Source organism: Pelodiscus sinensis, chromosome 1, assembly GCF_052426305.1.
Source record: "Pelodiscus sinensis isolate ZL-2025 chromosome 1, ASM5242630v1, whole genome shotgun sequence".
NCBI lineage: Eukaryota > Metazoa > Chordata > Testudines > Trionychidae > Pelodiscus > Pelodiscus sinensis.
This window is the reverse complement of record NC_143052.1, coordinates 252,978,244-252,993,996: the sequence shown is the minus strand read 5'-3', so window position 1 is coordinate 252,993,996 and position 15,753 is coordinate 252,978,244. Positions and strand designations below refer to the sequence as shown.

Here is a 15,753-nt window from a genome sequence, read left to right as displayed (position 1 = left end):
ATTACTTTTAAAACTTATTCTCACTTATTTTTCATGTTTGATTCCCTGATATCCTCTTGATCTGTTTCTTTTTCTCATATGATTGCTCCAATAGGCTGATGATATCACTTCAGCCTTTTAACCAAGATGGGCATTGGAGACAATTATAGGGAGTTATGCAGGTAGCGGCAGTTTTTTCTTTTGGTTGTTGTCATCATCTTTTTAAAACTAGGGTTTAAAAGTTTTCCAAATCCTGCTGTATATTAAAAGAAAAAAGCCACTTTCCATTCAGGCCTCTACTAAGCTGAAATAGTTGAATTCCATTACCGTTTCTAAGACTACGTCTACACTTGCAATTGATCCACAAAACTTTTGTTGTTCATGGGTGTTTAACTCTTCCATCCCACGAATAACAAAGATTTTCCACAACAAGTGCAGTTCTGAATGCTGCTTTTTCAGCAGGAGTGCTCTCCTGTAGATGAAGCAAAAGCCTCTCTTTTGGGGTACAAGTATTTTGTTGGTAAAAGTGCCAATAGTGTTCACACACTTTGACTTTTAGTGACAGTGCAGTATTGATACCACCTTGTCTCTAAAAGCTGCATAGTGTAGACATACCCTAAGATGATGTATATTTATCAGCATGGTTAAGTGAGGTGCATCATTTCATTATGAGCTGGTGATCTGTGTTATTAGGGGACCTAAAATGAGAATACAGGATACAATTGAAATCTATAATATGTGTAATGCACCTGTACCCTTTTGCTGTTTGGCGCTTTTGGAATATATTTAGAATGTTTTCAGTTAACCTTTAACAGTGTTAGTCAAAACAGCCTTACTTTTAAAAAAAATATGTTAGAGATAGTTTTTGTAAAAAGCAAAAACCTGTTCTGATGTCCACTGGAATGCATATATCAGTGTTTAGCATTCCACCCAAGTAATGCCCCTGGCTGATAACACTTCCTTCTCCTCAGAGGTGCATTTTGATTATCTGACCATTAGCAATACTGGCTATGTAGCATGCAGTGTCAATGTTCTATGTAGTACTGCCTGTAACTATCTAAGATAGACGTCACCAGCCTTTTTAAGCACAAGATCACTTTTTGAATTTAAATGCAATACGGTGTTTACCTGAAACCCAAACACCCTTGCCCTACCTCCTTTCCACCCTTCTCCGAGGCCACATCAGGATCACTTATCAGAGACTCCAAGATCAAGCAGTAGATCCCAATCTAATGGTTGATGTACACTGGTCTAAGACAAGGCTAACAAATATAACTTGAAAGAAAGAAAAACATATTTTCTTGTCTAATCATAAATTAGCCTAATATATTTCTTTCCCACTTTGAATTGGTGTAGCATTCTCTTGCTTTTCTTCACTTTGCCATTCTCTGCCCTGCCCCCCAAGAAATTAGGATATGATGTGTGTCATTTCTTGTTTCCTCTTATCATTTGCATGTTCTCTCTTCCAATACTTTTTTCTTTTAATTTTACTTCTTCCATAGGTCTTTCTGTAATATATGACCTTGCAAACTCTTCTCCTTTACCATTTTAATAATATATTTATTCTCTTCTGCCATTACTTCTGATGGGTTTGTCAGTCTTTTCCCTTGTTTTGTTATTGTGGTCCATTCTTGCTTTCCTCTTCTCTTACTGCTCCATTTTGAAGAGTTCTGCGTGATGTAAACGCAGAGGAATTAAATCAGCAGGCATTGTCTTTTGGACAATCTCTTGGCTGTTCCTTCTATTTAGGCTGTAAGTCACAAATTGAAACTCTCCTGATCTCTGAAGCATGGTCAGGATCTAGTAAGTTTCACTTTGTAGCTTGCAATCTGAGTGAGCAAAACTGCTAGAAACCAAAGCCAATATAAAACCAAACAAAGCCTGTACAAAAACATAGTACAGTAAAACTCTGATTGTCCGGCATCTGATGGTCCGGTACTCCTGATGGTCTGGCACCATCAGGAACCCGGAAGTATTCCGGGCAGCTGGACCATTGGAGCTGCTCTGCCCCCAGTTTCCCAGATTCAGCCGCTGCTGAAACTGACCAGCAGCAGCTGAATCAGGGATGCCTGGGGCAGAGCTGGACTATCGGAAGGGGGGCTATGAGGGGCCTGGGGTGGCATCCCCCCACCCCACCCCGGACCTCTCATAGCCCCCCCCTTCCGATAGTCCAGCATATCTCATAATCCGGCACCCCCTGGGTCCTAAAGGTGCCGGATTATCAGAAGTTTACTGTAGCTGAAAAACATGATATTGTCATGTTTCAGTCCACTTACAGCTAGCTGATGTTAATGTTACTTATAAGAGTCCCTTTTCAGTATCCATTTTATTACTGTACAGTTTATGGTCTACAGGCTGCAACTTTATAAAAATAACTTAAGATAACATTTGACGATAAGATGTACTGGGATGTACATACATATGATGAAAACTGGGAATTAACAGCAATAGGGAACCATCACAAGTCCTTGTAGACTCCATTAGCCACTCAGATACTGAATATACCTAACTGCAAAGACAGAACAGGCCAACTTAATGATGACAGTTATTTTATACAACATCTGAAATCTACCAGGCTCTGTGTAAATTAGGCAAATAGACTTGTATATTTCCAGTGCCCAGACATGTTTACAGTCCTGGAAAATATAATGCACCGGAAAAGGCACCAGACTTTTCACCAAGATTTGGGTAAAGTCATGAAGCCAAACTTTGGCACATAAAGGTAAATCTGTGGGAAACAATATAAGACCCAACTCTGGTCAGATAATTTGTCCCTACCTGGAAGGTTAATTTAATCCTTGCTGCCAAAATATATGATCATAAATGCTATTGGTTTTGAGTTTGGCTGGATTTTTTTTATTGTTGCTAATCATTAATCCATGTGCATTTATTCTGGCGATTGAGACAGTAGCCAATGTCTGAGAGGTGCAGGTAATTAGTACAAAAATGAGTAGGATGATGATAATTAATGCCTCGGCTTCTTTCTTCCAACACAAAACCTCCTAAACCCCAAGCCAAGGCATCCTCATCTCCTGTATAACAGGTCTGCCAGTTCTGCTAGGTTTGCCAGATATCAAAAGGGCCCCCTTGGACATAAGCTCCATCCTTGACCTGAGGCCTATATCATAGATAGACCCTAAAGCCATATTTAGACATATACATGAACGTTTTCTGATTTTTCAGAAATGTTACCCCCTCCCCCCAAATTCTATTAAAGTGAAAGGCAGCTAGTGTTCTTAGCATCTTTGAAAGCAGGCTATTTTTGTGTTTTGTTTTTGCATCTGTATGTAGGAAACTAACCTTAAACATAAAGTTTTGAAAAATTTGGCCCTATTTTATTATATTTTTTTAAATGTTTTGCTGTCTTTTGACATGAAGCATTTATAATTTACATTTCAAGGGCCATATCTTCTTTTAGTGGGGATTGAAAACAATTTAAGTCACAGTTCAAACAGTACAGTATTGACAAACCCAGAGGCTGAGTCCTATTTCATGTGACTGCATCAACCTAGGGGATGGTATTTTATTCACATAAAATAGGACTCAACCTCTGCTCAAAAATCACATGCAGACTTTCTTGAAATTTGAAAAAAATTGGGTATCCATTTTCCCCTCCATTTTCATTTTTCCTTTATTTCAGTGTATTTCTTATCTACTATTTTTAAACCCTGTTTTAAAGAGAACTGCATATCCCCTACTAACTGGCCAAACTGCGAGGAAATTTTTCAATGGGAGACCTGTTTCAATCACATTCTAATGCAGAAGTAAAATGTGGCACTATTATCTGGGTTTGTTAATACTGTGCTGTTTGCTCTATGACTGAAGTTGTTTTCAGTGCTAGCTGAAAGAAGTTAGGGAGAAACCATTGTGGTATTTGTAATTTTTCCTAATACAGACAAAGCCAAAGAAAGATAAATATTTAACAAAAACACTCACATACATACATACATGCCACTATTACTCTCTCCTCATCACTTCATTTCAGGTTCTGACTGGCAGCAGAATTTGTAAGACTACTGCAGAAATTTTTCCCTTACCATAGAAAGTTGTGTGTGTATATTTAAACTCTTTCTTTGTAAATCTTGTGCACTTTTTACACATATGGTAACTACCTATAATACTTATTTGTCACTTTATATACATGTACAGCTAATATGAAATCCATAGACATAAAATTGCCAAAAAGCAGCAAAAAAGTGCTGCAAAACTCAGTGGGTCATGCCAATAACAAAACCCCTTTACATTTTGTGGTAAGTAACCCAGTTTAGTTATCTAGATTGAGATTTGATCTACAGGTTTTATAATATATAAACATATATACTATACTGTACCTCATTTTTTGTAAAACTGAATGCCAATACAATTATAATTATTCTTAAAATGGCTGTAGCTCCTGTGTATAAGTAAAATCAATGAGTCATTTAATTGAATATAATGTATTATACTAGGCTGAAATCATTAGCTTTATTAGTAAGAAGATGAACTCAAGCTTCATCAAGTGGTATTACTATGGCTCACATAACATTATTTTTTATTATTAACATTAGATTGGAACATAATTATTGTCATACTAGATCAGACTCATGTTCCATCTCATCCAATATGATGTCTGTGATAGTGGCTAGATGATTCAGATAATGGAGTAAGAAATCCACAGTAGGCAGATGTAGTGTAATCTGCTCCTCGCAATAGGGTTCATCTATCTTTAATAGTTAGATATTAGGTAAAGGCCTTAAATATAAGGCCTTCCAATATCCTTTTTAGCCTTAACGATGATAAATCTGGGATATTCTTTTCAACCATAAAATGTATAATCCTCTTTTGATTCTTGCAAAATTTTTGGCTTCATTGATGTTCTGCAAGGATTTTCTTTGATCAGTTTTAAATTTGCTGCCTCAGATTCATTGAATGTCCCATTGTTTTTGTATTACCAGGCAGAATAATTCAAAAGCTTCCAATCTGCCCTCTCTAGACCATTAATTTAAAATTTTTTATCATGTCCATTTTTATTCAGCTCCTTTCAAAGGTAGAAAACTCAAGTGTTCTCAATTTCTTTTGTGTGAAAGTTTTTCCAGGCCCTTTTATTCTTACTGGCCTCCCCTGAATCCCTTGTAATTAAATAGATGTGAACTAGGGATGCCAAAGTGTAGTCCACTACATGATTAACCAATAAAGCTTGGATTATTGGCTAATCTTATTGACTACACACATTGCCCCCTTGCTGCCTCTGTATCAGAGTCAGCAAGGGTGGAGGAAGAGGGAGCTGGTGCCCATGAGGAGCTGGCTTTAAGCAGGTTCCCCAAGAGCACCAGATCCGCCTGTCTTCCATCCCCACTCTGCTGCCTCTGATAGAGAGGTGGCAGCATGGAGGGTGAAGGCAGCAGGCTGGAGCCAGTACGTGTGGGGAGCTGACAAATTTTGGCTCTCTGTGCGTGCTGGCTCCGTGGACCCCCCTGCACTCCTCCTTGCTGCCTCCTACAGAGTCAGTAGGGTAAAGGGGAGGCAGGAGCTGGTGCAGGGGAGGAGTAAGCTTAAAAGCCGGTTCCACCCAGCATCAGCTCTGCGGTGCTGCCTCCCCTTACCCCAGCCATGTTGCTGCTGCTCCCACTCCTGGGGACTATCGAATAGTCATGTAACTGATAAGATTTAATGCAATTACACGGCTATTCAATTAGACTATATCTAACATCCTTAACGTGAACTATTTGAAAAGTGAGGGGCAGAATTATTCACTATTCATAGAGCTAAATAAGCAAACAGTAAAAATTACAATGAAACTTGTTGGAGTCATTAATTTGGGCATTCCTATTTTTTACTCATATCCAAATATTCACTTTTATCCCCAAATATCTTAAATAGTGAAATTCCCAAATCCATCATTCAGAGACAAATGTTCATTTTGCAAGGACAGGTCAAGATTTTAGTGCCAAGATAAATCAGCTGAGTTAGAGTTTGCTCTAATTAGCACCCTCATAAAGTATGCTTGCAGTCCTGTGGCATACGAAAGGTTGTGAATTTTTTCCCTATCTTTGAAAATATCATACTGTCAAAGAAGCTATTCCAGTCTGATCCTTAACTACCATATGTTTCACAGATTAGTGTAAGAGAGAGGCAGATGAATCAATGTAAATAAAAAATGACTTTTGGGAAGTAATTTGTAATCCAAATAATTATGCTACATGTATTAAGCTAGCTCTCTTGCTCTCTCACACTCAGAAAACTTTTAGAGGCAGACTGAAAAATTTATATTCAATTTATCTTATTCTGAAACTAAAACACTACTCAGAATGAGCATGGGTGTCTGATTTTGTCCCTTAATTTGATGTTAGCATCACATCAGTTTGGAGAAAATGCTTCTGTTGTCTTCTTTTGGTATATAATGTTCAGTGTTCTTTATTCACTTGTTTTAATCTTAGTGTGGCATGGCTCTTTAGTTATGTCAAAGAAATAGCACTGCGCCATATGCTGCAAGGTCTGAATATGTAAGTTGTTGCTGTTGGCTTTTGACTAATAACATAGAAACATTCCTTCTCTGTTTCTGCTGATAAAGTATGTTTTAACTTCATCAGCAAAATATTTATTTCAACAGTAGGAAGGTAACAACATTTATTTGTAGAGTAAAATTAACTCAGAAGTGAACTACATATTTTTTTTTATAAATCACTTTTCTACTTGGGTTCTATTCACTCCATATTTTATAGGGTGAAGGGATAAGCGAAATAGAGAGAACCACTTTCTCATGGTATCGTGAATGTACTTACCGAATTAACAGTGTAATCTTAAAAAGGGGAAAAAAAACTATGCCAAACAGTTGTTTAATAAACCAGTTATTTTTGTCTGCTGCATTATTGGACATGTGGTCAGTTGTCATGTTCATATGAGCAACTGATCAAAGTTTGAACTTCTAATTGTTCCCCACTGATAGGCTATCCTGTCATGATCAAGGCCTCAGCAGGTGGTGGTGGGAAAGGCATGAGAATCGCTTGGGATGATGAAGAGACCAGGTGAGATGCTGTCCAAAAAACTAGTCTTGATAAATACTGCTGTTACCAAAGTTCCATTAAACCACTGTGAACTGACAATGAGATACCAAATGTGAAATGAAGAAATTGGATAGTTTCTGCTTTTATCCCTTTTGTAGAAACAATGTGGAAAGTGTGCACTGTACTCTGGTGGCTTCTTTATATATAAACCAGCCTTTGCAAGTATTGCAAACAATTTATAACTTGCTGGAATACGAAAAATCTGCCTTTCTATTGCAGCTTTATTTATTCTATTAATCTGTTGTAAATAATATTTGTAATATACGTCTTTGAATTTGTAGCATTGTCAGTGCATAAAGTAAACAGTTAAGTCCCAGTCTTGCAAACATTTATTTATGTAATTAGTTCTCTTGAATTCAATGGGACTGTTGACTGCTAGTATATAGAAACACATTGGTTAGTGTTTTCAGGATCTAGGTTGTTACTAATATTTTAGTACAAATCATGTAATTGTTACCAATAAACTAGTTATTAGTGTGTGTCCATGAAGAAGAGAGTATATTAAACTCACCCCAAAAGTTTTCAATTTTTTATAATAGGACTTTCCACAAAATACTGAGCCCTTCATAGCACTTTCGAATACATTGAAAATATTTCAGAATGCTTTTTTCTGTGACCTAATAATCAGGAGTCCAGTTTCAACCTAATATGTTAGTGATATCACAGAATGATGCATTTTAGGATGTCTTCAGTACACCAGAATTTGTCAAAACACTTTCTCAGTGAGGAAAAAAGATCTAAGTTGAGGTACATTTTTTCATAATTTATTTTTAAGTTGAATGCAATCTGCGCTAGGGCTAGTGGAAAATCCAACACATGAATATGTAATTAACTCAGATTGATTTTACTTTATAAATTCATCTTTAATGAACTACATCTAAGCATACACAGGCAAATTTGTATCTATAAAAAATGAAATGAAGTATAGGTTCTAAAATCTGGAAGAAAATAAACAAAATGAATTCCAAGGAGTAAACATATTTTACATACAAGGAAAACAATCTTATTTGTTATGTTCATTTCTTGTAGCTTCTTTATATTTTAATCAAAATAGGAAATTAAGGATAGCATTTTAGAATGAGGCTCTGGGATAATATACTTCATATTTACAAGACTGTTTTGTGGCTTTTACTTTAGAAATCAGAATTATTCCCTTGAACTTGTACAAAACTACTTTTGTTGTACTAAAGCAAAAGAGATTCACTTCTGGGTAACTTCTTAAAAAATGAAATGCAATATGAAGCCATGATAGTGAAGAGGTTTTAAAACAATGTAGATAAGTATAGGTGTAGTTAGAAAGTTCTCTAACTTTCTAGCAGATGAGTGATATCAACATAATCCAAGTAAACAAAAGTCACATGGCCTATTTTATTGATAATGAGGAATCCTCTGGCAACTTAATTACTAACAAATTTATTTAGGCATAAATTTCATGGGTAAAAACTACTTTGTCAAATGCATGGTTCCTTGTATCTGACAAAGTGGTTTATATCCACAAAGTCTTATGCCTAAATTACTCTGTTAGTTTTTAAGGTGCCATAGGACTCATTGTTTTTGCAGATACAGATTAACATGACTGTCCTCTGAGATTTATCTTAATGATGTTGCGGTAGGACTTACAGCTAATGGGAAAACTATTGGAGTACCATTCAGTGTTTGTTACTGTTTACCTTGGACACTGCCTCACAGATGGTAATTTTACGTGTCTTACATTTGTCCTGTCTTCTCAAAGTTTCCTTACCCCACCAAAGTGTAAAAGTGGTAGGAAAAAGAACATACAGTCACTAAGAAAAAAGATATTTACAGATAAACGATATTTACTAATCAAGAGGAAATTCCCATTTTATAATTCACAACTGAGCAACAGTGAAGTCTAAATTTTAATTAAAGTTGGCTAAATATGTCGCTGTCTGTTACAGAAAGGTAAACTGATTTTAAAAGTGAGGGGAAAATATGATTTGGAGAGCAGAAATATTAATAGGATACTTCTCTAATTTTTAATAGTTAACATTGATATATGTGTCAGTTAAAACTGTCTAAGAAATATAGTAAATTACGTTTGTGTTTTGTATAGCCACAAGAGAATAGTTTCTGATTTTAATCGCATGAAGCCTATTGATTTTCATTTTCAAAGGGGGTGGCTCCAGAGAGAAGCATTTTGCTGTTCTTACCTTGAGTTTCTTGTTCTGAATGCAGCTAGGTTGGTAATGACGAACAGTTGCCATCTGATTAATTGCTAGTATCCTGTGGGATGAATTTGTAGTCTCAGTCCACTTCCAGTTTTAAAAAGATGCCAATTTCTAGTGCTGATAATCTAAGCAGAGAGGCCAAAGACTTAATAAACAAGGTGACTGAATTATCCTCTCAACATTAGAGGGAGTATTTCCAGAAAAGTTTGGTAACATATTGATGAGCATATATATGCAAATTCATGTTGCTTTTGCCCCTGGAAGGTAGTTCTGAGTGCTGTGAACATAACACTTTCCATAAGTTCTAAATTCATTTGAGGTAACTTTGTTCAAAAAACAATTACAGGTTGAACCTCTCTAGTCTGGCATTCTCAGGACCTGACTGCTGCCGAACCAGAGAATTTGCTGAATCACAGGAGATTGGTATTGTCTAGCAGCATTACAGCATATTGGGCTCTTAAAAGATATGTAGGGATAAATTAGAGCTAAATAACAGCACAGAACACTGAGAACTGAGACTGGGGGCTGTAAACAAATTTTATGGGAAGCTTGGCCACACCCGTGATAAGTAGACATCCAGGTAACTAAAATCATGCCAGACAGACCACAGATGTTGCTGGACTAGAGTGCTGGAGTAGAGAGGTTCAGTCTGTACTTTTTTTTTAAGGATATAGAAAATTAGCAGGTTTACCTGGCATTGCTTGGGACCTTGACTCAGTTAAAAAAAAAAAAAAAGGAAAATGTGCATACAATCATTTTGATAACACTGTATTTTTGAAAAATATAGTGTTATTTTTATGAAGTTTAATTTTAGTCATTTTTTTAAAATACGAATTTCATCAAGTGTATTTTTTTCTTCATCCCTATAAACTCTTATCATTTTCTACATTTTAACAAAAAAGGGCTATAGTCAATTTGGTTTCCAATAATATTGTCTCAGTCTTAAGAAACCCTGAGATTTTGTTATTAATTACTCTTACAGATCACACTCTTTTGAAAAAATTTCTGCCTACATTTTCTTTTATTTCCTACCGTTATTCCTAGTTACACCTTGTTCTACTGCTTTTAATAATTATATTCTCCCTTTAGTGTGTATACTCTTCATGCTTTTGGAAAGCATCTCCCATCGTTGGTGGGGGGCATTATGGACTCATCCGGTGGAGATGATGAAATGTGTGAAGAAGGCACTGGGTCTTCCCTCTGTGAGTCATCCAGATCTTCCATCTCCTCCTGTGTAACATCAGATCTCATTGACTCAGGTGGCCTGGGGACCACTGTTTAAGGTCTATGTGCCACTAGTGGCTGTGGTGCTGGTGCTTGAGCCTTCTTTGAGCCCTCCCATGCATCCCATCCCTGCCAGGGTTGTGGAAGTGGAATGGGAGAGAACCAAGGAAAAGGCTGCTACATCTGGGGCTGAGCCATTTGCTGTTGTTGCTCTATTTGAGTGATTGGTTTTGAAGAAGAGTGTTGTGGGGAGAAGGTGATCTCTTCATTCTCTTCACTGTCGTTCGAGAAGGGAGAGGCCAAGCGTGTTGGCATTGCCAGCCTGATTGGTTCCTCTAATGTTGGTGTGGCTTCAGTACCGAATAGCAGTGTGCCCACTACCGATGTTACTGTGAGATCCTGATGCATAGTCAGTGGCCTTGGTGGAGGGAAGATAAGTTCTTCAGTGTGGAGGGCTGTGGCTGTTGCACTGCCATGTGTCCCCGCACACTCGATGTAGTCAGTAATGGGGAAACTTCAGTACTTGGAGCCAGTACTTCAACAGTTTATGTACCGTCAGCTCTGATGGGCCCTTGTCCATGCTGTGATGCAACAGTTTGGGCACCGGTTTTGTCAGTGCCGATGAGGTGGATACCGACAGCACAGTGGTGGTTTTCTTCAGTTTGGGTACCAAGACTACAGGGTGTGTAATTTTAGCAGACATGGCCCCTTGGGGTTTGTCCGTACTAGACTTCCCCAGTTCCTGCTCATCCTCTAAAGCCTGTACCTTGGGTGAGGAAAGCTTACACTGAGGGGATAGTTTCTTCAGTGGTCTTTCCGCCGAAGGGGAGGCATGCTTTCTCTTGACCATTTTTGTGCATTCCCTATATCCCAGTGATGGGCAATACTTTTTGACTGGGAGGTGGGGGAGCACTCCAAGAATTTGGTAAGTAGTTAAGGTCTGCACTCTATTATATTAATGGAAGATGTGTGGGTTCTGGGATGTAGGTTGGTGTTGCAGAAGGGAGCTTGGGGTAGGTGACTGGAGTGTAGGAGGGGGTGTAAGGTCTGGGAGGGAGTTTGGGTGAAGGATGGGGTTGTGACCTGGGGCAGGGGATTGGGGTGCAGTAGAGGGAGTGTACAGGATCTTGGAGGAAGTATGGGTTCAGAAGAGTATTCTGACCTGGAGGAGAGGTGTAATAGAGGGTGCAAGGTTTGGGAAGGGATTGTGGACACAGAACTGGAAATAAAGTGTCTTTGCATTTCCAGCATTAGAATTGTATTTTTCCCATTAATTAGTATTTGGTTGGCCCCAGTTTAGATATTGTTGTGTCACATTTTACCCTGAGTCTCATACTTATACTCTCTGTTTCTGCCCAGAGAAGGTTGCTTCTGTAATTATAGTGAGGCTGAGCTTTGTATTGGAGGCATGCAGTGGTCCTGCATCATTCCATTTGAATTCAGCCAGCAGCAAGGAAACTTGTTGTGGTTTCTGTTTTACTGAATGCATATATCTTGCCAAGAAGTGTAGTCTAGGTGGAAAAAAAGACATGAAAGATGCCTTACAGCATCCCTGAAGCACCAGTCTAGCATACAGTTCAACCAGAGGAGTGCAGATGCGATCTTTTCACCATCCTCTCCTGAGCGGCCAGTGTGTTCTTCAGCCATGGCAAGGATCTGAGACAGTATTTCCTAATGATCCGGGTTACTGGGACACTAGTTGAGAATTGAATCAAAGGGAAGAGTGAAGTTTAAAATTAATATAATCTTTGTATGGCTTTTATTCAGACATTGTCTCTGCCTGGCTGGTGTAATCTGAGTAGATCTTGTAGTCCCCTTTTAAAATGAATGAAATCTACTCATTTATTAATATTCTTCACTCGGTTGATGGACACAAACACAAAAGGTTTAGAAAACACAAGTGTAAATAAGGTCAAAATACCTAATTGAGACAATCACGTATTTTTAGGTTTTACAGATGTATAGATGAGGTAATTAGGCATATTGATTTTTTTTGAAACAAGCATTGCAGTCTGGATTTTTAATTAGCACATGCTTCAGTGAGGGAAAAATAAAGTAGTCAATCAATTGTGCATAATGCTATCTGATATAATGTTTATAAAATCAGAACCTTTGGTTTAATACGAAAAATGTTCAAAATCAGTTCTGATAAATACAGATGTATCTCTGTGTATGGCTCAGTATTTTGCACCATTCTAGTTTTTAATTTTTTAGTCAGATCAGCTACAGGGGTCTCTACTTGTATACAGGTGGTATAACTTTGTTGTAGAGAGCATGAATACCTTCAAGATCATTGTTCTCTTGAATAAATACATTTAATGTATTGAAGTTAAAAAATAAAGCTGGCCAAAAAGAATAACTGAATGCATACTAAACAAATTCAAAATATTTGTAAACTATAAAGCGACCATTACCTGTATGTATATTTTAAAGAGGATGATAAAGGTACCATTTAAAAATAATATTCAGAAAGGGTCACATTCATCTATTCTACAAAATAAGCTGTCAGGAAGACTTTGTTTAGGACATTGAACTGGGTTTGGAAGAGAAGAAAATCACAGCTACCTCCAACGGATAGGCAAGTGATGATGACAGCATCACAACTTCTTCCCTTGCAACCATTCCAGACCATAGGTTAGAACAGTGACTCCTACCACTCTGCACGCGTGCTATTAGGAATACTACATTCCTGCAGTTGAAGGTACAGTGGCTTGCTACCCACCTCCCCTGTGAAGTGGCTTGTCTGGGCCAGCGTGAAACCTCTTTGTGCTGTGTGAAGGGGTTTCAGAGTCCATCATGCAGCCTTTTGGACCCTGTTCACCATGCACCTTACCCAGTGGAAATTGTACTTAAATTTGTGTTTCACTAGTCCTATCCCAGAACAGTAACTGCTTTATCATGAAAAATGAAACCAAGGCATTCACTATCTCACTAATTAAACAAATGAAAATTTAAATTGTTATATAGGAAAGAGTAAAGAAAGACAGGAGGGGAAATCATAGTAGGAGGCTTAGTGCATGTAATATAAGGCTGAGTTCTACCATAGTTTTGGGGGGGAAATTACAAACATAGCTAAGTATTGTGTTAAAAATTGTGCATTTAGTAATATGTGAAACAGCTGAATTTATAGAGTACAGCATTCCAAATTTGTCCTCTCATTTAATTTTTATATAAATGTCCTGTGGCTCTGCTACTGTTGAGTTTTTGAGATGTTGCAATTCTTTAAATTTGTAGTGGACCTTTTCAAGATGTAAATATTGTATTACATAATTATTTTTAAAATTTTACCATTTTTTTAACCAAATTTTTCTGATGGAAAATATATAACTTGTGCAAAGTTGTTCAAACTTTTCAACTCCTCTGAGTTCTTTTTTCTTTGAAAGAGAAATTAGTGAATTCTTACTTTCCTTCTGCCTATCCAAAAAAGCGCTTATTTTTGCACGCCATTAAAAATGAATGTACACATAGTGAATCTTGTCTTTTTTGTGCTATATACATTAGCTGATGGTGGTCTGATTTAAGAGACTACAAAAACTCCCACTGACTTATATGGAAACGACACCTGTAAGAGGATTAATTTTCTTTATTGTCAGCCTGTTTTGTTTTGTTTTTTTTTTAAAGGGAAGGATTTAGATTTTCATCTCAAGAAGCTGCTTCAAGTTTTGGTGATGATCGACTTTTGATAGAAAAGTTTATTGATAACCCTCGCCACATAGAAATCCAGGTTTGTACCTTTTCCATTTGAAATGATCAGACCTTGAGAATGTGATTAAATACCTACTATAACTACAAGCATGGTCAAATGTATTATGACTTTAAAGAAATTAATGCAGATATCAACCTATATTCTGTTGTTCAGAGACAGTGACTTGGATTCGCTTGCGCTCTCAAGCTTCTTTCAGAGTAGATTCTGGAGATGGAAATTCTTGCAAACTCTCTTTTACCACTGCATCATCCTTTCTGCTAGAAACCAGATAGGTTTATCACAACTTGAAAAGTGCATGGCTGATAAAAGCTAGTGAGGAAGGGGTTTGCAACCAAGGTGGCTATGTGAATTGCCTGTCTAGAACATCGATTGAGCTATCTCCTGCAGCAGGGCTCTTACAGAGTATCCACCATAACTTAAAACTCCCCTGCCTGACAGAAACCATGAATGAGGCTATATTTTATAGTTATATTTTAGCCTCCTCTTCTGTTAGCATCAATTAATTTATCCCAGAGCCATCACTTGCGTACTTCAGATAATAAAATAACATATTCGCTCCTAGTTCCCTCTGCTTTCCAGGAAGATGGGAGAAATGGTGTCCATGGCTCTGTCCGAACTTCAAAGATCTACCTGCCCCTAAAATTCTCCTTTGTTTTTCACCTCTTCATCTCACTATCAAATCATTCTTCAAGCTAAGGTGATATAGACTCAACTTCCTCCAAAGCACATTTAACATTTTCTTATTTGTCCAGAGAGGATTAGTTAATTCAGTCACATACGTTAGAGACAACACAGGAAAATCAAATAAAGATAATTGATGGTTCTGATGACAGAAGATAAATATCATTTGAACTACATGCTTGTAGTCACTATGAAGTCAGTTGAACCACTTACCGTGTGTGTAGGAGTATACAGCTGCTATTTACTTGAATAGCTGAGTTACAAAAGAAGACTAATTTTCATTTTGGGACAGATCCCAAGTTGGTGTAATTTGGCATAGCTCCACTGAAGCAAATGGAACTACCCCAATTGCCCTTTGTTACAAGCAGTTCTTTTTCAGACTTGAAGATAAATATTGTTTGCGTCAGAGACACTACTCCTCTTACAAGAATCCACCAAATCAGAAAACTTAAAACACACCTCTGTTTTGAAAATTTAAAAAGTTAAAGATGTTTTAACCAGTGGAAAAATGTGTCTTCTAAAGTTTATGTATTAGAAGAATAATATAGCAAAATACTAGAACATTTTCCAAGACAATTTCCTTTCAACTTTTAGCCAAGAACAAGACATTTGCAGCCCAAAATGTATCTTTGAAATAGGATATAAATTATCAAAAAATAGAGTTTGAGCAGAAGTGCAATTTCAGTTGCATTATCTTTATCACTATTATATTTAGAAATGCAGCTGAAATTTTAATATTGTGTACATTAGCGAATTGTTCAGTCTGTGCCATTAATGGGTGTATCTCATATTATGCTTGATTCATACTCTTTAACTAATATCTAAGTCATATTTACACTAATTTCAAAGTCAAAACATTATACCAATTGTCTTATCAATTGCACACAATTTTTTGGAACCTTTTACATTTATTTAAATTATGTTAAAACTT

The 15,753-nt window shown here is 37.1% G+C and overlaps 1 protein-coding gene across 3 annotated transcripts in view; it reads left to right on the top strand.

The window, feature by feature from the left end:
• PCCA (propionyl-CoA carboxylase subunit alpha) overlaps positions 1-15,753 on the top strand; it is a 475,238-nt gene that overhangs the window by 168,897 nt on the left and 290,588 nt on the right. For all 3 annotated transcript variants that reach the window (XM_075918750.2, XM_075918752.2, XM_075918751.2), the window contains 2 exons: positions 6,905-6,983; positions 14,057-14,159. In XM_075918750.2, the coding sequence (XP_075774865.2) occupies positions 6,905-6,983; positions 14,057-14,159 (182 nt within the window). The remainder of the gene's footprint in view (positions 1-6,904; positions 6,984-14,056; positions 14,160-15,753) is intronic.